General features: G+C 41.0%; 1 protein-coding gene across 1 annotated transcript in view; it reads right to left on the bottom strand.

Moving 5' to 3' along the window:
- RSF1 (remodeling and spacing factor 1) overlaps nucleotides 1-26,093 on the bottom strand; it is a 115,404-nt gene that overhangs the window by 66,226 nt on the left and 23,085 nt on the right. The window contains exon 2 of the mRNA XM_084774174.1: nucleotides 22,073-22,164. Within this exon, the coding sequence (XP_084630300.1) occupies nucleotides 22,073-22,164 (92 nt within the window). The remainder of the gene's footprint in view (nucleotides 1-22,072; nucleotides 22,165-26,093) is intronic.

The following is a 26,093-nucleotide window of genomic DNA, read 5'->3' as shown; positions in this document are numbered from 1 at the left end:
ATTTTTTGTTGTTGTTGTTGACGTTTGTTGTACTTTGGCTTTGGAGCATCCCCCAAAGGCTCAGGTGTTGAAGCTTATTAGTTTAGTAGGTGGGGCTAGCCGTGAAGTAGGCCACCTCAGGGTGTATTACTGTCCTTGCTTCCTGTGCCCACTTCTGCTTCTGGGATCCCATGGGATGAATGAAGAGCACTGCTGCTGCTCCACGCGCTCCTTGACATGATGCTCTGCCTCACCACAGCCCAGACTCAGCAGAGTCAAGAGACCATGCACTAAAACCTCTGAAACCATGAGCCGAAATCAATCTTTCCTTGTTTAGGTTGGTTTTCTTAATCATTTTGTCATAGCAACATAAAGTTGAATAGCAATAAACATTTGTCTTCTATGATTATGTTGCATTCTTACTAAAACACATACATAGAGGGAAGAATTCAGAAATAACAGGCCAATCAAATTCCAACCTACACTGTATACTACTTAGATCCGTCAGAAATATTTAGTCATGCCTGTAACAACTTAAGGAAGACTCTCTGGAGCTGGAGAGATGGCTCAGTGCTTAGGAGAACGTGCTACTTTTGCAGAGGGACCCTAGTTCAGTTCCCGGCACTACATGATGGCTCACAGACATCCGTAACTCCAGTCCAGAACCCCTGGAGGGCTCCAGGCATGTGGTTCACACACATATACGCAGGCAAAACACTCATACATTAAAAAGAATTTTTTAAAAAAATCAATATAAAAAACATTAACAATGACTTGAAAAGGAATCTCTGTTGTTTTCTACTCTGTTCAATAACTTTGTGTATTCTGGATATAATTTTTCCACATGAGAATAATTATTTGATAGTCTCTCAAAAGGCTAAAATTCTTTGAAGTCAAAGGGTGACAGCGTGTTCATTTTTATCCCTAGACAGAAGTTCAAAGCCATGTCAAATTCTACAAATGCATTCGACAGAAACTCTGTTCAAATCAATGTCCTCCTCTTGATTATGGGTACAGTAAAAACTCCACTGCTAGGCACTCTACAGCATCAGAACAGGTTTCACCTGGAATGTTTCAGGACTCTTTTCCTACATACACATTTTAGTCAAATCAGAGGTACTGTAACAGACTGAAGAGACGACATGTAGAAATGCTCCACTCAAAAGTCAATCTGGGTATGGGGCCAGCTTGTAACCTGCACGGGGGTGGAGTGAGAGGGACCACAAGGTTCAGACAAGCCTGCACTACACAGTGACATCACAGCTAGTGGAGCAAACTCTCTCCACTAAGCACATCATCACAGAATTCTTTTTTAGACTCTTTAATAAGAGTTAGGAGAGATTCATGTGCAAAACTCCAGGGTGGGGGGTGGGGGTTATGATTTCTCTGACCAACTGGTCTTTGTTTCTATGTTAGTTTTCATCAGTAAAAGGATAACAACAACAACAACAACAACAAATAATGATGATGATGATGATGATGATGATGATGATGATGATCTTAGAGGCTGTTAAGTGGACATAAAACATTATACGGTATATCTGCCAAAGTCAAAGAGTTTTTTTTGTTTTGTTTGTTTGTTTTTTGGAGACAGGGTTCTCTGTAATAGCTGTGGTTGTCATGGATCTGTCTTTGTAGGCCAGGCTGGCCTTGAACTCACAGTGATCTATATCTGCCTGCCTCTGCCCGGGATTAAAGGTGTGTACCACCACGCCCAGCTTGTGGAGTTTTTATTGTTGTTTTGTTTTTTGCAATTCAGGAGACAAATATCAAAATGAGGGCCAAAGCAACAGAACCAATACAAGATGAGAAATCACGGTGGAGTGAGGGCGTTAGCTAAAACAGATTTGAGACAAACACATAAGCAGGCAACAGAAGGCGTCAGCAACCCTCTTAATCTTAATAAGACTGGGATGGACTTCCTGGAAGGAGTATGCTTTCCCACTCTTCCCTAGTGCCATTTTTACCGACTAGCTTTAAAAAAAAAATCACAGGAAGTCAATATAAGGCAAACAATATGACCAAGAACTATACAGGAAACAGTAGAAGTCTCACAGAAAGAATAAACTCCCCATTTCCTAGAATGCCACAGAACTCCTTCTAGTAGACAGTGCTATTTTGAATATATACATATGTGTATGTATGTACTCATGTAACAAAACAAATTAAAACCCAAGGGGTAGCATTAAAGGAAAACTGTAGATGAGACAGAGTAGACATGAAATGACTGTGTAATCAAAAGCTAAGGTGGCAGGATCCGAACAGGTATATCATGCCAAACAAACAAACAAACAAAAAAAAAAACAAGACTTATGAATGTTGAAAAGTCTATGGCAATCTTAGATTGTCAACCAGTACAGCTATAAAGCTGGTAGCTTCTCAAATCTGACAATGATTTACCATATTACTTAGCAACTCTAAGAACTTAATAGGAAGAATAAAACATAAAAGAGCAATACTGTTCCCAATAGCTAAAGGGTAGAAACAACCCAAATGTCAACAGAAGAATAAAACAACAAAATACAGATCCACACAATGGAATTCTATGTAGCCGTAACAAGAAATGAAGTACAAGAGGCTGTGGCTTACCTACACAGCATAGGAAGGCCTTAGAACAGTGGCTCTCAACCTGTAGCTAGAGATCCCTTTGTGGGTCAAATGACCCTTTCAGAGGGGTCGCCTAAGACCATCAGAAAACACAAATATTTACATTATGATTAATAACATTAGCAAAAGTACAGTTAAGAAGTAGCAATGAAACACCATGAGGAAACTGTATTAAAGGGTTGCAGCATCCAGAGACTCACTCACTGCCTTAGACCTACCCCCAGTAACCACCCCACAAAGAAAAAGAAAGGAAAACAAACAAACAATAACAAAATTTAAGAAACAATATATATGGCTATCTGGATGAACCTGAAATACGGTAATGCAAGAAATCACACAAAAGGATACCTATGACAAGACTCGGGCATACAAAATGTCTGAGGTGTTGAAACTGAAACTGAAGAGACAGAAAACAGATCAGCAGTTGACAGGTGTGAAGAGCGCTCATCAGGACATGCAGTGGGAAGACCCGCCCACCATAGGCGGCATCATTCCCTAGCTGGGATGCTAGACTAGATAAATGGGGAAAGAGAACTGAGCCTCAGAACGCAATCACTGACTGGACAGCGTAAACAGCTCATTCAAGCTCCCGCTGCCTTGACGTCACCATCATGATAAACTACACCTCAAATTCTGAACCACAATAAACCTTTTCTCTTTAAGTTGCTGGTCAAAGCAACAGAAAAGCAAAGGAGACATCAGGGGAGAAGGGGGAAACAGAAAGTAAGACCTAGTGGGCATGGCTTTCACTTTTCAGTGGTAAAATATTTTGAAATTAAGATAGGTTTCAAACTCCTTGCAAATATACAAAAACAACAAAAACAAACAAGACAAGACAAAACACTGACTGAATTGTTCATTCTAAAAGTATTAATTTTGTTGAGACAGAGGCTCATGTAACACACAACTGGCCTCAAGTTTACTATGAAGCTGAGGCTCACTGAACTCCTGATACTTTTGCATCTGCCTCTCAAGTACTAGGATTACAGGTGTGTTCCATCGCACCTGGGAAAAGTGTCAGCTTTATGACATGTAAAAACCTTCTTACGGTTTGGAGAGATGGCTCAGAGGTTAAGAGCACTGGCTGCTCTTTCATTCCCAGCAATCACATGGTGGCTCACAACCATCTATAATGAGATCTGGTGCCCTCCTCTGTCATGCAGATGTATATGCAGGCAGAACACTATACATAATAAATAAGTAAATCTTAAAAAAAATCTTAAATCTTAGATAGGATTGTGTTGTTATCTACAGCAAGGAAATGGGCAAAGAGGTTGTACTCTGCCTAGTAAGAGAGGGATATAGGCCCTACTTACTCTCTTTAACTAGCTGTTACAAATATTTCAGATCCCACCAACAGAGCTGCCACTAAGAGAGCTGTAAATACAGAACACACTGAAAATGGTAAATCTAATTTACACATATTTTAAAATTATGCCTTACCAGAACTTAACTATGACTAGCTCCACCTGTTTAAATATACTAACTGTTCAGGAGAACTGAAGCCGGTATTGCAGCACTGGCAGCAACACAGCTCACATTTAGGACAGGGAAGGTGAAGATTTATTAAGAGATGATCTCTGGGCACTGAGATGTAGCTCAGTTGGCAGAGTGCTTGGTTAGTCCACATGAAGCCCTGGGGTCAACCTCAGATGTGGTGGTGCAAACTTGTAATCCTAGCACTGGCAGGTGAAGGCGAGAGGTCTGGAAGTTCAACATCATCCTGTATAGCCAGTTTGAGGCCAACCTGGGATCCATGAGACGCTGCCTCAAGTCAAGGCAAGTGAAGCAACAACAAAAAGGAAATAGTCTCTGTACCAAGAAATCCAACAATCAGTCAATCAATAGATAATCTACAAATACAGGACAGAAATGCCAATTCAACCAATAGAGGAAGGGAGACCTAGCAAAGGTTTTATTCAAGTAGCGACATTTGTGAATGTCACCCAGCAAGGGACCAGAGTGTATACAAATCGCTTTTTATTATTTGTCACGTGAATCACGTGTGTGAGAAAGACAGAGACAGAGATAGGAGGGCTCCAAGTGATCTGATGTCCTGATCTATGTGGTCACCCGCACAAGAGAGGTACACACACACACACACACACACACACACACACACACACACACACACACACACACACTCTAGAGGTTTACACACACTTTTTTCCCACTGGTCCTTTATATCCTTCTTCTATACCCCATTTCACTAATTTCTGTTTTAATTTTTATCACTTTTTTTTCTGTCTTCTGATTGAGGGTTTAACTTACATGAAAGCTTAAAATCACATAGCTTGAGATTCAAATCTTGCCTCTCCCTACCAGCGGGGTGATTTTGTTGAGTCAATCACCTGTTCGACTTGGACTTGCAGGTTCTTCTTCTGTAAATGGAGGTTTGGGGCAAATAAAAGATAAGGAATGTGCCAATCACATACTCGCTGTGTCATGCCTCCATTATATATATGCAAACCTGAAAAGAATTCTAGAAAGCCATAAGAAGAATCAATTAGAATACAAGTAGGAGTTAAAAGAGCTGGTAAAAAAAAAAAAGTATGCTAGTAATCTTCAAAATGTAGGTAAATATTGCTTTCCAACACTAGCTGCAGTCATGTGTATAAAACAGGTTTAAGATGTAAATACAACTGTTAGTGATAGATTCATTTTAATTTCCCATCTTTATTTTCTGGGGATGAAGCATATATTTTGCTGAACCACTTCTAATATTATGTTCTATGTCCAGTATGATACCGAATTTTGAATCTTATTAGTATATCCACATATATTAATAAGAATGGATTTCATTATACTGTTTTATACATTTACATGATGTCTATTTTGTTTTTTCTATTTTATTTTATGCATAGGAGTGTTCTGCCTGCAAGAACACATGTGCACCATTTACATGCAGTGCCTGTAAAGGCCAAACAACAGTGTGATAGCCTCTGAATCTGGAATGGTGAGCAACTATGTGGTGCTAGGAACCAATCTTGGGTCCTCCAAAAGAGCAGCAAGTGCTCTTACTGGCTGAGCCATCTCTCCAGCCCCTAAACTAAATTTATACTCACTGCTTTGGGGGCGATGTTCCATTGTCTTTACAGTAAATTAGGCAATGGGTGACTCCCATTCACCTCTCCATAACCTTTTTCATGCCCCTCCCATTCCTGCCAATCCCTTTCTCTTCCCATCCAGTCTTACTTCTGAGAGTGATTATGTCTTTATAGATGATGTTTTACAATTAATTGTGTGTCTCTGTGTGTGCGCGCGCGCGTGCCCGCCTGCGTGAGTGTGCACATGCACCTTGAGGTCAGACAACTTTCAGGAGTTGGTTCTTTCCTTCAATCAGGCCATCAGCCTTGGTGATAAGTATCTCTGAGCCCCTGAGCATCTTACAAGGACCAATAGTGAATATTCTGAAGCTAAGACTCTTGCTAAATCTAGAGAAAGATGTTGCGCTAAAATTTTATTTATTGTAGAATCTTATATACATATATTAAGCTTAGTTTATCTATAAAAACTGCTTAAAATAAAAATTACCTTTTTAACTGTATAATCCAGTTCTTATTCATCTTACTCAGGATTTGAGTAGCATTACTACTTTTCAGTTTTCAAACATTCTGGGGCTGAGAATGGCTCAGTCAGAAAAGCATCAGCTTTGAAAGCATGAAGCTGTGTGCTCAGAGCCCCAGGACCAGGTGAAAAGCCAGGTGTGCCTATCATCCAGGTGCTGGAGAGGCACAGCCTGGCAGAGGTCTGAGCTCACTGGCCGCACAGCCTAGCTGGGTGGCTCTAGGTTCACTAAGACACTACTTCAAGAAAGTAAGGTGGAGATCGTAACTGGGAATACATCCAACATCAACCTTCAGCCTCCAGATGCACACGCATGCACACAAGCACACACCATTTCCTAATTCTAATCAATTCTTTAACCATTAAACTCTCCTCTCATCTTATAGGACCTGGGGTAAGCTAATATTCTACTTTCAGTCTACATGGATTTTTCTGTTCTAGAATGTTCCACATAAATGGAATAATAGAATACTCGTCTCTTTGTTTCTTGTTTTGAGGTTTTTCTTTTAGCATGTCTCTCCTGATGAACATCTTGCTTCTACCTGTAGGCTCTCATGAACAATGCAGCAATAAACATTAGCATAAAGTATCTGGGTCTCTGTTTTTAGAAATATACGAGAAATGAGGCTTCTAGGTCATACAGCAAACCTACAATTGGATTTCTGGATTTCACAGCAGATGGACCATGTTAGATTCTCTTTAAGAATGTGAAAGGGTTCAAATCTCCTCCTAACTTGGTCACGTTCCTGCAGCTGACACAGCTGTCTTACTGTGTATAAAGTGTTATATCACCGTGGCTTAAGACTGCACGTCTGCCAGGTGTGGTGCTGACACCTTCTACTCCAGCAACTGGGAGACTGTAAGTTCAGGAGTTCAAGGCTAGCCTTGGGCTATGTAGCAAGTCTGAGAACAATCTCGCCTGCATAGAAGCAGCCTCCAAACAAAACTGTATTTTCCTGACAAATGACAGTGAGCATCTTTTCACACACTTAATGAATATCTTCTATGGAATGTCCCCCTTTTATATCTTGTTTGTTTACTGAGACAGAGTCTCGAGAAACCAAGGCTGGCTTCAAACTATGTAGCGAAGGGTTACCTTGCACTTCTAATTCTCCTGCCTCTGCTTCCAAGTACTACAGGAGTGTACTAATACATCTGGCTTACTCCAGATGCTCCAATGCAGTGCTTCACGGACACTAAGCATCACTCTGCTGACTGAGCTACATCCTAATCCCACAGTCAATTTCTGAAGGAGTGGCTTTCCTCTGCTGAGCTTCAGGAGTACCCCTCTCCATTTTAAAGATTCCTCTATGTCTTCATGCATGTATGTGAATCATGTGTGTGGCTAGTACCCGAGGAGGTCAGATCCTCTGGAACTGGACCGTGTGCTGAGTGCTTGTCGCGCCTGGCTGAGACTGGTGCTGGGAAGCATCCCAGACTGTTCTTGCTATTCACTAAGGCGGGGTCTCTTAATCAAACCCAGAGCCTGCTGATATGGCCACTATCACCAGCCTGCTTCATCGGGGGTTCTGTCTCTGTCTACCAAAGCTGGAATTACAGGCAGGGTGCCACAAGGACCGGCACTTCTGTGGACTCCGGGCACTCACATTCAGGTTTTCAAACTTGCTGGGTAAGTGCTTAACCGCTGGTCCATCTCCTCAGCCCCTAGGGGTTTTTTTGTTTGGTTTGGTTAATTATTTTTATTTTATGTGGTCTTTTGCCACACAAAATATGTCATTTATGTCTGTGTGAGGGTGTCAGATGCCTTGGAATTGGAGTTACAGACAGCTGTGAGCTGCCATGTGGGTGCTGGGAATTGAACCTGCGCCCTCTGGAAGCCAGTTCTCTTAACCACTGAGCCATCTCTCCAGCCTAGATGTTCTTCATATATTCTGGATAATAAACTTTCCACATTTGCAAGGTACATAATTTGCAGCATGAAAACTATCTCATTTTACAGGCTTTTCTTACTTTCTTTATAATATCCTCTGATGCACAAAAGCTTTTAATGTGATAATGTATAGCTAATTTTTTCCTGTTGTTGCCGATACTTTTAGTGTTATATCTGACAATATAAGTTTAAACGCAAATCACAAGGATTTTTTGCAAGATCACTAAGAGTTTTACGGATTTAGGGCTTAGGTTATTGACCATTCTGGGTTAATTTTTATATGTGATATGAAATAGGATACACGTTCCATTTTGTAAATTGTATTTTAAATATTAGCATGAAACATTATAGGTAACAGTCAAAAGATGTAAAAATGCCACAGTAAATGCATGATAAATTCTCTCTCTATATTGTATCTATCACTCTCAGTTCAGTTAGGAATAAAGAAAAGTATACATTACTAACATGCTAAGACTTTCCCAAGCATTTCTAAAGTCTTTTCTCCATAGGGAAGTAAGTCACTATTATGTAATTTCTTCCCAATGCTGATAATATAATTGCAGTACCTATGACTATGAAGTAGTACTTGTGAGTGTCATTCATAAGTAATAATCCAGTGGTATAACAAAGTGCTGCACACCTCAAGTAGCCAAAAGGAGAAGCAGGACGCTGAAGTCTACCTACGGGAGCACTCCTGCCATACTCCAGCCGTGCTTTACTAGTTACTACGTGTCTCACAATGGGAAAATAGTAGGTGTGCGATTAGAAAACAGCTACTGGGCCACCTGACGCCACAAAGGAGTTCTGTGGAAAACACAGGAAAATACAACATAGCATTACCACATCTACAAGCATAAATAATTTGGGTCAAATTCAAGTAAATTTGTGAAGAAATGAATGCTACAAGAGGGAAAAATGTCATCTAAAATTATGGTGCTATTTCTTCGGTAAGTTAGTGTTAATATATGCTTTGTCGGGCTACAACAATTTGACAACAGTTATGTTCAGGGCATTCATATCGTTTCATCTAATAATTATTAAGTTTCATTTAGTGGTAATTAACATACACTTAGGAATTAAGAGAGTTGGCTGCTTTCTCATTATAAATCCAGAGCTCTTTCTGATACTCATATGTGTAATATATAAGAGGTTTCCTACAAGCCCATGTGTGTGAGCACTTGGTTCCTAACTGGTGGGGACATTTTCTGTGTCTTGGTCCAGCTAGAAGGCTGGCTGTCCTACCCTCCTACAGACGAGGATTAAGCCACTTCTGCTGCCATACTAGACAAACTAGAAACCCCTGAAGTGCAAGCCAAAACTGCACTAAAACTGCTTCTCATCACAGCAATGAGAAAAGTAACCATACAACTACATGAAGACAGAGCAAGCAGTTGCGGAGGGTCCCGAGCCTGTGCAGATGCTTTGCCGTCCTCCACCTGCCCTCCAGAGCACCATGGAGCACCCTGTATGTGACTGCAGGGCGATGTGAGCTGAATGGAACTGCATGCCCAAGAGCACGGTACCAACAGTAAGTCCCCAACACCAGCAGAAGCTCTTTCAGTGTGGAAAAAGGAGAACTCTAAAACAGTTTTGGTGGTGTGAACTGTGCCAATAAGAACACTCGGGAAAGGAGTGTTTGTCTCGCTGTAAACAAAACATTCCTGAAACGAACATCTGTGCCTGCAGAGACTGTTGGATACCGGCTGGAATGTCAGTGCTGAGGAGAGTACCACCTGTGATAATAAATTAAGCTCTAGAAGCTATTAACTTGTGCCGATCAAGAGTTAAGGATGCCATCAGAGAGCATCTTGAGATCATCCCATCTTGATGCACTCACCACTGTATCTTAAAGTTGCTTTGATTTATGACGTTTTTTGTTGCATAAAACGATAAAAACCTGGGAAACTGCGTCCACGCTGAAATATGGAATTTGGGGTAACCTAAATCTTTATTCTGGGGCCATGGCCACTCTCGGTGGTTCCAGAATAAACTATCTCTTATTCTCTGTAGGATTCCCTGTGCAGAGTCAGGCACCGTGGCGCACGCCTGTAATCCCAGCGCTCAGGAAGGCAGAGGCAAGCAGATCTCTGTGAGTTCGAGGTCAGCCTGGTGTACAAAGCAAGTCCAGGACAGTCACAACTATTACACAGAGAAACTCTGTCTCAGAGGGGAAAACAAATAAACAAACAAACAAAAAAAACCCCAAAAACAAAAAACAAAAAACAACAACAACAACAAAAAAAACCAAACCAAAAAGCACTCCTGTGCAGAGGTCAGAGAGCGGTAGTTTTCACATCAATACTGGGAATATAAAAATGGTATAGCCACTACGGAAAGCCACTCACTCAGCAGGTCCTCAAAAGATTAAACACAGAAATCACTATACGTCCCTTTCACTCCTAGGTATGAAACACGTAAATGTATGAATCGTGTGTACAAATGTTCATAGAAACATTAGTCTCTCCAAAATGAGAAGAAACCTAAATGTCCTTGGACTGGTAGAGGTGATGCTATCTAAATAATGAACAACGATAAAACCAAATAAAACTGATATATACTACAATTTGTACAAACTTTGAAAACTGAAAACTTTTTTTTTTTACAAACTGAAAACAGCTACATACCAAGGCTGGGCTTTGTGGCCCTTTGTTTTTGTTTTGTTTTGTCTTTTATTTGTTTTTTAAAAAAAGTTCAGAACTGGAAAATTATGGAAGTAGAAGGTAGGTCTGTAATTGTTAGAGGCTTGGCAAGAGTAAGGTGTGATGTGTTTGTTTAGAACTACAGAAGATAGATACTGAGTTTCCTGGGTGACAGGAAGGTTTTAGAATTAGATTGTGGAATTTACAAAATATAAAGCATACATTTTAAATGGAGAACCCTGTTATACGAATTTGGAATTTCTCAATTTTAAAATTCCACAATGAGTTAATGATTCAAATAAAAGCTAAGAGGGCCAGTCTTATTTCACTTTTGAGAAATACAGTTATAAACATCAAATTCTTATCAAATATAAAATTATCAAATGATGAATGATGCCCCTTATGAATTCATAATTGATGACGGCTTCCAGAGAATAAAAGCAGCAGGCCAGGCAGTAGTTACAACTCGGTGACTGTGCAGTTGTGCTGTGTGCACAGGAATGCAGTGAGGGAAACAGAGGCAGTAGAGCCATGATATCACTGAAATTGTTTACATCAGAGCCATGTGTTACCAAATTTACTTACTTTTAAAGGTCTTCTATATCTGTTATTAACTATTGAGTACCAAAACTGTCTTTTTCGAGTCAAGAGTTTCTCTGTGTGGCCTTGGCTATCCTGGAACTCACTCTGTAGACCAGGTTGGCAAAAAAACTGTCTTTTAACTTCCTTTTCTTTTTTATTGTTGCTTTTTGAGACAAAGCCGCATTAAATACCCCAGGCTGGCCTAGAACTCCTAATCCTCCCACTTCAGCCTCTCCACTGCTGGGATTACAATCATACAACTGTATGTGGCTCTTTCCTGTCTTCTGAGTGCTAAACATGAGGTTACTTCTTGCTTGGGAGAGAGATTAGGTTATTCTCCTTATATTTTTATTGGCTTACTTTGTGTGAGGAGAGCCACGGCCAGGCATGCCCAGAACACAAGCAGATGCCAGGGGACAGCGTACAGGAGCTGGGCCCCACTTCCACTATGTGAGTCCTTGAGATCAAAGCCAGGATCATCAGGCTTTCTGCCTGAACCACACCACACTGGCACAAATTAAGTTATTTTCTATTAAACCTCATTGTCCTTCATGTAGAAAAGTATATAGTAAGTAAAATAATTTCCTTATTTTATTTGTTCATTGTTTAAGAAGCACATTTATGACATAACATTTCTTGAAATCAAATATGTCTGAAAAATCAACAATTACATTCAATGTGACAAAATTTCTTTTTCTTTAAAAAATTATCTAGCTGGGCAGTGGTGGTGCACACTTTTAATCCCAGCACTTGAGAGACAGAGAGGCAGGAGGATCTCTTGAATTTGAGGCCGGCCTGGTCTACAGAGTGAGGACCAGGACAGCTAAGACTACCAAAAGAAGCCCTGTCTCCAAAAAGCAAAAGAATGAACGAATGAATGGTTAGTGCAGAATACACCAAGGGAATACAAAGAGTTCACAGACTCTAATAAAGACAGTAATAATAAATTGCCACCTGCTTTTCTTAAGAGTTATAACTGATTTCTTAGAAGAGAATAGCCTCTTATTTACTTGTTTTGGTTTTTCTAGGCAGGGTTTCTCTGTGTACCCAACTGTTCTGGAACTCAACTCTGTAGACGAGGCCGTTCTTGAACTCAGAGATCTGCCTACCCCGACCTCCCGCCAGCTGGGATTACAGGTGTGACCCACCACACCTGTCTAGGAAAGCTTCTTTTAAACCCACTTTACCTGTTACTTTTGAAGGCCTTCTTGTGGCTGACTGCAGGAGCTGGGCAATAGCAAAGTGGAGGCACAGACACTAAACTCTTAGTATAGTGACATTTGTCACCCATCGTCAAGGTTGTCTGAAACTGTTTGTGTTAACTAAAATCATCAACAATCAAAGGAAACAAAAGAGCTCCACAGGTATGAGTGTTCAATGACAGAGACATTTCTCTGTGGCTTGCCAAGTGAAAGGAACGGGAACTGTAAGGCCAGGCTCACCCAAACAAGCAAGAAGTCAAGGCCCTAGCAACCATCTAGTTTAAATTCCAGTTCACCATATTTATTTTCAGAAGGATAATTCTGCCTTAAAGGTAAAAAGTAACTAGATTAAATTTGTGGGCTTTCTTCCATTCTGGGTAATACTGGACAATATATGTTAGCTGTTGTAAGACATGAAACAAAATACCCTTAGTTACAGAGCTGCTAGATACCTCTCCTGCTGTAAATGATCAAGACCCATTGATTCTACCATCCACAGAGGGAAAGGGAAGGGGAAGAAGAAGGAAGGAAAAAACAGTTCTCATGCCCTAACCCCAATTTAGGCCCCTTCATTATTCACTTGACTGAACACAATGACTTCCACATCGTAGATTGCTAAGCCCAGGCACTACATTCTTGGCACCTTATTACATGTACTATCCAAAGACTGGCAATTTCGAACAAATTTCTGCTCATACTATAGGTCTTGGTTTAGCTGTTTTAGAGAGACAGTAGAGACAAAATAAACAGGTGATAGTAGTGTGGTTTGCTGAGTCTATGCTGAGGAAGTAAATGCCAGCTACCTAGTCTGTACTTAAAACAGAATTTTAATTCAATGATAGCCCATGGCTTCAAAGGAAAAAGAAATAGCTCTTAGTAATACATATTACAGCACTACTACAAGGAAAACAATAAAGAACAAAGAAAAGTAAGAATGCTACCACAGAACTGGCTAGTGATTGCAAATAAGAAAGAAAAGAAAACAAGAACTAAGTGACTGTTTAACCTAACACCATTGCTTAAAAGGTGAAAAGAGGCAAGCCTTCGGGACAGTCTATAAGAAAGACACATGTGAGGGCACTGCATCAATGGGTCATCAAAGCACTGGAGTCAGCAAGTCCTGGACCCCAATGAAAGGCTGGCTCTTACATTTTTAGCAATGTGGGCCTATACAAGTTATTTAGTTTCTCAAATTCAATTTCCTTATACACAAAACAGAGATAATCCGTATTTCAAAAGTGCAACAACACACACAAAAAGTAAAGTTTCAAACAGTACATAGTGAACATTCAATATGAAAATCACACAATGGGAACCAGGCCTTTTGGCACACGCCTGTAACCTCAGCACCAGAGAGGCTTAGGCAGGAGACCCAGAAGCTTGAGGCCATACAGTGAGACGCTGTCTCAGAGGAAAACACAAAACAAAGCAAGACAAAACACACAATGGTTTCCATAATGAAGTTAATACCAAGTCCACAGAGGAAAAATTTATACAATAGTTTCTATAATGGAGTTAAATTAAGAAGCATCTTCCTGGGAAAATGCCTCAAGGAGACAGTAACACTCAAGCTGAGCCTTAAAGGCTAAATGAGTTTGCCAGGAAAACGGGTTGGCAGAAAAGCATTCCAGAAGATACAGCATATGCAAGAACTCTTAGGGGAAAGACGGCAGGCTCAAGACACAGTAGATTTGTAAGTGAAAGGAAATTTTTCTGAATAGGAAAATATTAAGAGTTTCACTTCTGTGTATGAAAAGTCCCTTTTAGGGGTGGAAAGATGGCTCAGTGGATAAGAGCACTTGCTGTGCAAGACCAAGAGCCTGCGTTCAGACCCTCTGTACTCATGTAAAAGCCAAGTGTGGCCACATACACCTAGCATCTGCTGGGAACTGGGGAAGAGGAGAGGCGTGTGTGTGTGTGTGTGTGTGTGTGTGTGTGTGTGTGTGTGTGTGTGTGTGTGTGTGTGTAGGACAAGAGTATCACTGGGACTTGCTGGCCAGCCAGCTTAGCTGAAAACTCCTGGTTCAGTGGGAAACCCTGTCTTGAGGGAATTAGGCAGGCTTCCTATGGCCTCCATACCTGTACACATGGATAAACACACATACCTGCAAATGTGCACATACCTGACCAGACACCCCACACACAAACATACACACAGTTCTTTTGCACTAGTGAGAGGATAAAATGGATAGGATGGTGGTCCAAGCTTCCAAGGGGGAGAATGTGAAGGATATGGCATGGGATGGTAACTGACTGAATAAGCAGTATCAACTGCATGATGAAAAGTAGCTCAGAGAGAAGTGGAAGACGCCAGATAGATTTGATTATTGCTGGGATGCAGGGGAAAGAACTCTGGGACAATTCTGGAATCTTGGTGCAGGCTAGAAATGCTGATGATAACATGAATACATCATAGGTCCTACAGATCCAGTAGGTTTGAAAGAGAATAAAGTTGGCTTTTGATGTGTTTGATTTATGTGACATCAGTTGAGTGAGCCACCATTTTGATATAAATGGAGATGTTTATCCTTTCCATATGCTTAGCATCAGGTTGGGCAATGAGTTTCTAGTATTTTAATTTTTAAAAATTATTTATTTATGTATATGAATGTTCTTCCTGCATGTACTCCTGCAGGCCAGAAGAGGGCAGCAAATCCCACTGGAAATGGCTGTGAGCCACCATGTGATTGCTGGGAATTGAACTCAGGCCTTCTGGAAGAGCAGCCAGTACTCTGAGCCATCTCTCCAGGCCCTGGTATTTTAATTTTATGATGACCCCAACTTGGAAAAATAAATGGTCTATATGCCCTTCAGACCAGATATCAATCAACTGTATCTACAGAGGGCTAATAGGAAATATTTTAAGTGACAAGTACTCTTGGTCAAAACACTTGGCTTGGCACTGTCGCATGGTGTCAACTACAGACCATCTACCAACAGACTTGTCCCTGTGCCAGTTCTACTTTATTTATAAAAACAGGCGGAATTTGACTACAGTTTGCTAGTTCCTGCTCTACACTAGCAACAGCACTTTTAATAGTTCATAGAAAATAGTAGCAGCTAAAAAGGAAAAGCTTCACAATATAACCTGAGCCAAAGTGAAACTTGAACCTAGACCTTCTCACTTTTTACTGGCTGCTTTCTCATCACTGAGGTAGAGCACCTACAGACGCAGTACAGTGGAGGAGGGGTCTGCTCAGACCACTGTTTAAGAGATGTCCATTAGTGGGAAGGCATGGTTGGATGGATGTGTGACTGCAATTCCCCACATTCTGGCAGACTAGTAACACAGACAGCTCTGGATGGAGGTAGGATCAGGCTGCAAAACCTCAAAGCTTTTTCCTAGTGGCCTATGTTCACCACTTAGGTCTTAGATCCCAACGGTTCCACAATCTTCCAAAGTAGTACTAGGCTGCGGACCTGGTGCTCAACACATGAGCTGTGCGAGGCCTTCCATGTTCAAACCACAACAGATATAATATGACTAGTAACTTTACACAAATAAAATGTGTTGTAAAATAATTATACACAAGACTCATATAATATAAGGTATTATGCCCATATTCATGATTTATAGAAGAAAATATATATGGACAAGTGTAATATTCCTTTAAAAACCAATATAGATTTCTTTTTTACTGTCATAAGGAGAACTTTGTTGTTTTTTAGGCTGTAAAATCATACAGATACAGGATCTGTCTTCATGCCTTTGCCAAGGTATTTAGTAACAGCTATTCATTCATTCATTTACTCATTTGATAAATAATGGTTAAGTGGATATATGCTGAGCATTGTTCTGGACATGATGAAAGATTGATGTGAGAGTGTCCAGCCCACTGGAGGTACCTTCATCCCTGGACAACCAGCCTGAGTTGTGTAAACACGCTGAGCAAGCCATGGAGAACAAGCCAGTAAGTAGCACTCCTCAATGGTCTCATCTGTTTGACTTCCTGCCTTGGTTTCCTTTAATGATGGACTATGATCAGAAGTGCAGGCAAAATAAACCCCTTCCTCCCCAAGCTGCTGACCAGAACTAAAGATTCTTAATTCAAAATATCAAATGACCCAATAGTCTTCTAAGGAGTCTCAAAACTTTCTATTGTCATGGTAAAACACTGTAACCATGGCAACTTGTAGAGGAAAGGGTTTATTTTGAGCTTAGAGTTTTAGATGATTAGGGTTAATAGCAATGGGGACTGATGGCAGCAGACATAGCAGCTGGAGTAGCCATTGGTGAGGGGCCTTATCTGCAGACGGAGGAGCAGCTCCCTCCTGGTAAGCTGAGTGCTTAGACTCCCCTTGCTGGTAACAACGCACCAGACCCAAGTGTGTTAAAAGACTAGTTCCTTGCAGACCCTAACCCACACAAAAGCTGTCAAAAGCTGGCTCTTTGAAGAAAAACATATCAAAGGTGCCCTGGAGACAAGCCCCTGCAAGTGTCCAGGGAGTGTCTCCTGCCACTCAGGTGCCCTTGGATTAAAAACCCAGAGGTTGGAGGTTTGGGGCGCACTCTCCACACTCTCCATTTCTCCCTCTGTAGCTGTCTGTGTGTCTGTCTATCTTTCTATCACTAACTTAGTGAATTAAAATCTAGCTCTTTGACTCTTGGCTGTCTTTATTTTGATCAAGTGCGAATGGTTACCTGGCTTTTCACAAATCAGAGGCTCCCTTCCCGCGCGGGAAGGAGGCAGATTCCCACTGTCTCCACCCTGCTGAGCATGGCTACCCTGCACTCCCTCCCTGCCCAGAAGGCCTTCTTCATGACCAGTTCTCAGGACGGGGCCTTCTTCAGCTGGCCTCCAGAAGGCTGAAGAAAACTGTGAGCAGATTCTCAGCCCAGCCTCCACACATCTCAAAAAGCAAACATGAAGCAAAACGAGTGCACCGGAAATGACGCATGACTTCCGGAACCTCAAAGCTCGCCCCAGTGACATTATTTCTCCAGCAAGGCAATACCTCCTGAACCTAGCCAGTGTCACCACAGTGGCTCAAAGTAGTAAAACAGGAAGTATTCAGGAGAAAAAAAAAGTTAGGAGCCAGATACAGTGGTCACATCTTAAATTCCAACACTCATGAGGCAGAACCAAGTGGATCTCTTATGAGCAAAAGGTTAGCCTGTCCTACATAACGCAGTGGTTCTCAACCTTAAGACTGCGATCCTTTAATATAGTTCCTCACCCAGCTATAAAATTATTTTCGCTTCTACTTCATAACTGTAACTTTGCTAGTTATGAGTCATATGCATATATTTGATATGCAGAATATCTCCAATGTGACCCCTGTAAAAGGGTCATTCCATCCCCAAAGGGGTCTCAAACCACAGACTGAGAACTGCTGACCTAGGGTACACCAGGCCACCCAGAATGTCAGAGTGAGGCCCTGTCTCAAAACCAAGCAGGTTTACTGGAGAGATGGCCCAGTGATTAAGAGCACTGCTGTGCTTCCAGAGTACCCTGGTTCTAAAACATTCAGAGCAGCTCACAACCCTGTGTAACTCCAATTCCAGGCAATCTGAAGTCCTCTTCTGGACTCGGGGGGGGGGGGGGGGGGGCACCAGGCAGGTAGTACATATGGTGCACAGACATGAAGGCAAAACACCCTTCATAAATACATAAAACAATTTAACTACTTGCATGTATAAGACAATACATAATACAGGTTATATGCAACTATAATGTCGCTTTAAGAAATGTGAGCCTCAGCTGGGCATGATTGGTGCACAGCACTTGGGAGGCAGAGGCAGGTGGATCTCTGTGAGATCGAGGCCAGCCTGGTCTACAAGTGAGTCCAGGACAGCCAAGGCTACACAGAGAAATCCTGTCTCGAAAAACCAAAACCAAAACAAACAAACAAACAAAAAAGAAAGAAAAATAAATAAATAAATAAATAAATAAATAAATGTATGTGAGCCTCTGTAGATTTTGACATCTACAAAATACTATACAGACCAAGGCACAATGAAAGGCTTTTTAAGACCAAACTCTGGAAACTACACATTTTTTAAAAAGGAAATAAAGAAGATCTAAGAAATTAAATGACAGACTATGCTTATGGACAAAAGATACTTTGCTAGGATGATAATAAAACACAATTTGATCCAGATTAAGCAATCTCTACATAAATTCAAGCTGGCATTTTCTTATAAATTGGTAAACTAATCCCAAATTCATATGGAAATCCAACCAGAACAGGTAAAACAATCTTAAAAAATAATAATTTTAGCCAGGCAGTGGGGCAGAGGCACATGAATCTCTGTGAGTTCGAGGCCAGGCTGGTCTACAGATTGAGTTTGAGGCCAGGACACAGAAAAACCCTATCTCAAAAAAAGAAAATGAAAGAAGAATAAAACAGGACTGAAACTTAGAACTAAACCGCCACGCTCCTGGCCAACAGTCATTTCATCCTGCCAAGATGTCACCAAATAGAATGAAAGAAAGAACTTCCTTTGATACCCAGTGGTGGAACAACAGGAAACCTGCATGCCAGAGAATCTAATTAGCTAGCCATCTCCTAGAATGAACAAGCTAATTCAAAATATACTGCAGGTCTAAGTCCGAGACATTAAAGCTAAGCTGTAGCACTACATCGTCCCCTTCAGGGTTAGCCATGCAGCTCAGCGGTAGCATGCACTCAAAGCCCTGGGTTCAGTGCTCAGCACCACAAACAAACAAACAAACAAACAAAAACTTAAACCTTTACTTTGGGTTAGGTAACAGTTTCTTAGCCACAACATCAAAGTATAAAACAAGGAAAAATAGGTATTGTGGACTGTTTTAATTAAATCAAAAATTAATTTTTTGAGGGAGTTCAAGACAAGGTTTCTCTGTGTAGCTCTGGTTGTCTTGGAACTAGCTTGGTAGGCCAGGCTGGCCTCAAACTCAGAGATCCACCTGCCTCTGTCTCCCAAGTACTGGGTTTATAGGCAAGGGCCACTGTAGGAAGAAAGTATTATGTGAATATGTTTTTGTTTTAACCCCAAGTATGGGATATGGGGCTCCTTCAGGCTGTCCACAGCAGCTAACTATGATTTGTCTCCTGCTGTGGCAGGGGTGTGATATTGCCAGTCGCAGATAGTGAATGTGTGGAATTCTGGGGACTCTTGAGAGGCACAGCAACTGCTACTTGCCCTGCTGCTGTTTGCTGTGATTGGATACATTCTGATGACAAAGATCAAACTTGCCACAAGGACCTTGCTGCCCCTGACTAGCAGGAAGTAGTCTAGCAATACTGATGCTCTCTTTCCCTTCTAATCTTCTTTCTCTCCTACCTAGTGTTGGGGGATTAGAAGAGAAGGGGGTGTAGGGACGGAAGAAAAAGAACCCACGGAAGCAGCCAAAGTCTGGCTATACACCATCGCCATAATGTATCACAGGGAACTATCAATAAAGCAGAAAGACACCCCGCCCCCCCGCAAAAATGGAACTCAAATCATTTCCTATTTCTGGAACAGTTCTAGTATATGATACGCGTAAAGAATTATACAAAAAGAGAGATGGCTCAGTGGTTAAGAGCACTGTCCATTCTTCCGAAGGACCCAGGTTCAACTCCTAGCACCCAAGTGGCAGCTCACAACTGTCTATAACTCCAGTTCCAGGGGATCAGACACCCTCACACCAATACACATAAAATAAAATTAAATAAAGTATTAAAAAAAAAAAAGAAAACGAAATACACAACTCTAGCCAGGCAATGGTGGCGCACGCCTTTAATTCCAGCACTCGGGAGGCAGAGGCAGGTGGATCTCTGTGAGTTCAGGGCCAGCCTGGTTTGCAGAGTGAGTTCCAGGAAAGGCAGGGCTAAAAACCAGAGAAACTCTGTCTCGAAAAGCCCAAAACAAACTGCACCATAGAGCCAAAGAGTCTTATAAAACCCTCTCATGTGTACTTTCATATCTTACAAAGCCTGGGAGCAATTCAGAGTCAATTATTTAAGACATAACTTATTCAGAATATTAAAGTCTGTTAGTAAGAGAGCCAAGACTAGAATATAAGATATTTCTACCTCAGTTGTCAGAACATTAAAAACAAAACACAGGGGGCTGGAGAGATGGCTCAGAGGTTAAGAGCACTGCCAGCTCTTCCAAAAGTCCTGAGCTAAATTCCCAGCAAACACATGATGGCTTACAACCATCTACAATGAAATCTAGTGCCCTCTTCTGGCCTGCAGGTGTTACATGCAGGCATAACACTGTATATATAATAAATAAATAAATCTTTAAAACAAAAACAAAACACAGAAAATAATATCTTTTAGCCAGGTTGCAATCTCAGCATTCTCAAGGAATGCACATTAAAGACAAACCTAGACTACAAAGTGAGACACTGTCTCAAAAAGAAACAAAAACTTTAATATAAACAGATATTACCACTCCTTACAATTATTTTAAATAGTTAAACCAAATCCTTCATTAATTATTCACTTTGCAGAAGGCACAGTGAATTATTTAACCGGTATTTTGAAAAACACTTGGAATAGGTAAAAATTTATCAATCTCAGACAAATTAATGTTTTTAGAAATTTAATTAAAAATTACCTAATTTTGCTTTTAGAAAATTCTGTTATATAAAATCTTATGCTAAGCCAACTTTACAGCACTTTATTTTATATTTTGACACGTTGAAAATTAATTATTGTATATGCACAAATGCACACGCACTACAAGGGGCCTGTAGCTAGCTTACGCAGAAGATGAGGCTGAAATCCTGTGATCTTCATGTCCTGTTCTGGAAAGGCTGGGAGAGGCTGGGGAAGCGCTAGCAGTCAAACCCAGGGCCCTGATGCACTAGGCCAGGACTCTCCCCACTGATCGCCATTCCCAGCTGAATATATTTTATGTTCATTTCCTCAGAAGTTAGACGGCCCTATGAATCTAGAGTTGGAAGACTATGTTTCTTCCCCCACTGACTTTGGTCAGAGTTTTGAGTGTTTTTGCCAACAGAGGATAATGGAAGTGACCTTTCCAATTTCTAATCTGATGAACACTGAACTGATTAAAATCACTGTCTATATCACTTAATTTGGAGTGTTATATAATACAACAGAGATAACCTAAATAGTATATACATGGTATGTATTATGAAAACAGGGGTTCTTATCTATAATGAACCCCCCTTTCACAGCACATTATAATCATATACACCCCTTCCTACACATCCCCCAAAAAGAATAGCAATAATATTTAAAAACAAGAAAAAAATTTCAATTGGGTTTTCTAACCTAATACTCTAGGTGCAGTGGTTCTCAACCTTTCTAATACTGAGATCCTTTAATACAGTTCCTCATGTTGTGGTGACCCCCCAACCATAAAATTACTTTCATTGCTACTTCATACTGTAAATTTGCTAGTTATTTATCACAATGTAAATATCTGATACGCCATAGCCAAAGGGGTCATGACCCAAAGTTGAGAACCACTGCTCTGGTTAGTATGCTCATACATACACGCCCAATGTTGTCTCCCAGTACAAACTTACACATAATAACAACACGGAGTGAAGTCATATTCTGTAACTCTAATAAATTATTTTTAAAGTCTATGACTAAATGCAAATATCAGTTCATATTAGACAAGAAGGAATTTCAGTGGCAGAAAAGGCTGCAGTTACCTTGATCAAGTATTTTTCCCATCTGTCTGCTGTAACGGATTTGCCAATCTTCCTCATCAACTTCAAGTGGAGCTCCACCAATTCTTTTGGTACTTGAAAGGAAGGAAAAACTACTGTTAGTCGACAAAACAACATGTCTGTTAGCATTAAAAATTCTAAAACAAACAAACAACTTCCTCCAGCCCTGAACACTTTCTCAAAACACAGAATGCTGATTCTTTCTGCATCCCCAAATCCTAAAAGCCTGAACTAGAGTGAAAAGTGACTAAATTAAATTTTTTTATGTGTTCCTCATGTTATACATTTGGATTCCAGACCACGATCCACATTCACACAATGAGAAAGCAATTAAGAATATACATCTCAGGGTGGTGGAGATTTTGCAAACTGGTCTAAAGGTGCTCAAACTTTCTAACAAAACAAAATACCTGTTCCTGGAGTCTAACTCGTATCTGACGAGCTGAACTTCTATAGATGGGATTCTTACCTGCTAGTTCTCACAGACAGAACACCAACCAAGCAAACAAACAAACAAACAAAAGGCTTTACTCATCTTTGACAGCACTAGCTCCCTCTTTGGACAGGTCTAAGCATCAGACAGGTATCTTTAAGAGGATTTCTACCTTCCTACAACTTCCTCATATTCTCTGGCTTAAGAGATAATAATTTGAATTCCTCTTCGTTAGAAACTTCAAAGGATTGCTCTAGCTCTCCTCCGGTTCTCAGTTGTCACCGCAAACAAGTAGAGTTCCTCTAAATATCCCTCAGGTAGGATCCTACTGTTTGTAAATTATATTAATCAGAACTAAGGGAACACATGCCTGCCAAATTTTGTGTTTCCCAAGTCTCACTAGCAACCTAAAATAAATTACAGGTACCCTATCTACATATTCCCCATAATCAGATTATATCTACATAATATATGTATTATATATAAATTATATATAAAAATATATATTATGTTGTGCTGTATATTATATTATATACATATTTTGTTTGTTTGCTTTTCAAATAGGGTTTCTCTGTGTAGCCTTGGCTGTCCTGGACTCACTCTGTAGACCAGAATGGCCTCGAACTCACAGAGATCCTCTTGCTTTTGCCTCTCTGAGTGCTGGGATTACAGGCATGCACCACCACATCTGGCTCCATAATCAAATATATTAAGAAAATGCTAGACCAAAAAATGGCTCTTTTATAGTAGGCCTTCTGTAAGTATTTGTCAATTGCTCTGTGGGGATCAGGAACCCAGGGAAGGGGGATGAGTGGCAATGGAGCGCACGCAGGATCCCGGGAATCAGACCCTGGAGACCTGACTCAAGGTGCAGATCTAACTTTCTTATGCAGTGTATGAGCCTTTATAAGACTGGAGGGCCCATCAGACCACCCCGTGCTAGCCTCAAGCACCAACAGCAATCAAGTTCGTGGAGCTTTAAGGAAGTGCGTGTGCGTGTGCCTGTGTGTGTGTGTGTGTGTGTGTGTGTGTGTGTGTGTGTGTGTTCACCTCAAGAGACTTCCCTCAGATCCATCTTGAGACTTCCCTGGTGTGCTAGCAGCCCCTAGTAGATCGACACTGTGTGAGTGGGTCAGGACTTTTGAGGCGTCTTAGGAGTTGCTGATGTTTCATTCGCTGTTCTCTGCGGGCCTCCAGAAGGCTATGGCAACACTCCCCACATTGCTCTTATGGTGTACCACAAGTATCCTGCAACCACAAGTACCACAACCCCACCTGCAGTACTCTCCAATATATTTGATCTGATACAGTGCTGGATACAAATGCTGCCCAGGCCTGTCTAAGGTTGGGAAACGGTGGCCCAATTTTCTATAGTCCTTAGTTCTCTCAGGGGCTTTATTCTGAAACTGCTTCTAAGTTGAGACAACTTGAAAGTATAACATTTACTCACTCAACATTTTGTTGTTTGTTTGTTTGTTTTGTCTTGGTTTTTTGAGACAGGGTTTCTCTGTGTCACCCTGGCCGTCCTGGACTGGCTTTGTACACCAGGCTGGCCTTGAACTCATAATGATCCACCTGCCTCTGCCTCCCAAGTGCTGGGATCAAAGGCGTGCGCCACCACTGCCTGGCTCATTCAACAATTTTTGAGAGTCTACTACCAGGAAGTGAAAATAGACCTTGTCCTTGGTGAACCTACATGAATGAGTCTTTCCATGGATGGGCTGATCACAAATAAATAGTCAATTATTCTAATCTAAAGTATAGGATAGAGAGGGGAATTTCATATAGAAACAAAAGGAGACATAAATGGCTAAAAACAAAACAGCGAACAACGGCTATGGGACTTAAGATGGGCTTTCCCATAAAGACAGCCTCACAAGGCCAGATAAGAAACCTGACTGTGGTTACAAGCTGAAGCAGCAAACTGCTCTGTATTTTAGAAATATCTCAGTGTCTGAATTAGAGGAAACTAGATTTTAAAATAAAAGCTTTTATTTGCCTGCTTTCAGAGGCAGAGTACAGGGCAAAAATGTGAAGTAAACTCAGGAAAATATCCACAAAGATGAGAGTAGCCTGAACTGCTAGGGGAAGCAGACACAGCAGCGAGCGGAACTAAGACCTTTTTTAGGAAATAAGATCAACATAGTGTTGATTTTGCTAGTGCAGTGACTGAGTCAGGAAAGCCCGAGCGGGGCTTAGGTCACCCTAGAGGTCAGAGACAAATCAGCTCAAAATAAACAAACGCAAAACAGGCTTGACTCTAGTTCCTTCATTCTATGTAAGAGGTCAGGTCCTTTAGCAGCGAACCTTGACTTTCTAACCTGTATTAAAAGACTTTGCTAATCTCTTAGAGATTTGAAATAGAAATATACTATTCAGAATTAAAACACTTTTGATTTTATTTTTGTCATAATTTTGGAAACTAAGATCACACTGAATTCTTCTGTTTTCCAAACATACAAAGTTCACGGTTTCCCTCACTACATCTCAAGCCTGCTACCTCCCAAGCTCAGTTTACTACACCTCAGGCCTGCAACCTTCAGGTTTTTCTAGGATATAAAGATGGCTATCCCTTCTCATTTTAGAAAAAAAAAAATCACTAAAGATTATCAGTCTATACTGAAACCAACATCCCAACTTAGTAGTTGGTAAGTATACTTATAGCTACAAAATACTTACATTAAACTCACTTAAAAAATTGCTTTTGTCTCAAAAGTCTTGATAATTTGTTTCAATTTAACTCCCAACCCCTTTCTCTTACATCTATACTGAAATCCTGGACAGAAGTCACTCTGGTCTGTTCACTGCTCTCTAAACCTATCCTAGCCTGGTGCCTGAGAGCACCTTGTGAAAGCCTTCCAGCTAAACCTACCCTAGCCTGGTGCCCGTGAGCACCTTGTGAAAGCCTTCCTAGAACCCCTATTGAGATCTAGCCAATGGACAGCATTCTCCACAGTTATGTGGAGAGCAGGGACTGACCCTGATATGAACTCTGGTGCCCCCTATTTGACCACTTCTCCTTGGTGGGGAGGCCTGGTGGCACTCAGAGGAAGGTAAGCAGGCTACCAGGATGAGACCTGATAGGCTGTGATCATATGGTGGGGGAGGAGGTCCCCTTCTGTCACAGACCTAGGGGAGGGGAACAGGGTGAAAGAGGGAGGGAGAGGAACAGGAAGATACAAATGAGGGGCTAACAATTGAGATGTAATCTGAATAAATTATTTAAAGAAAACAGGGCTGGGAGATAGCTTATGTGAAACTCTGGCTCTCTAGACTTAGCAACCCCCCAAATTAGCTTGATAATTATTAAGACTGCCATACTGTGACACTGAACATTCTGTAAAGCAGATGTTTATTTAATAGAGCACTGTAGAATCATGGCAAATTCTGTATCTGCAAGTTCCAACACAGCAGCCATGTAGTCACACGTGGCTATGGAATAGCTGATATGTGGCTAATGAAAGCAAGGAACTAAGCTATTTTTAAAATTATTATTATGTGTACCTGTATGTGTCTGTGTAGGGTACACATATGTGAGTGTAAGTGCCCATAAAGGCCAGAGCCACTGGG

This window comes from Acomys minous, assembly GCF_964271855.1.
Source record: "Acomys minous genome assembly, chromosome: 2".
In the NCBI taxonomy this organism is placed as follows: Eukaryota; Metazoa; Chordata; class Mammalia; order Rodentia; family Muridae; genus Acomys; species Acomys minous.
Note: the sequence above shows the minus strand (reverse complement) of the source record. Positions and strands in the feature narration are given on the sequence as shown.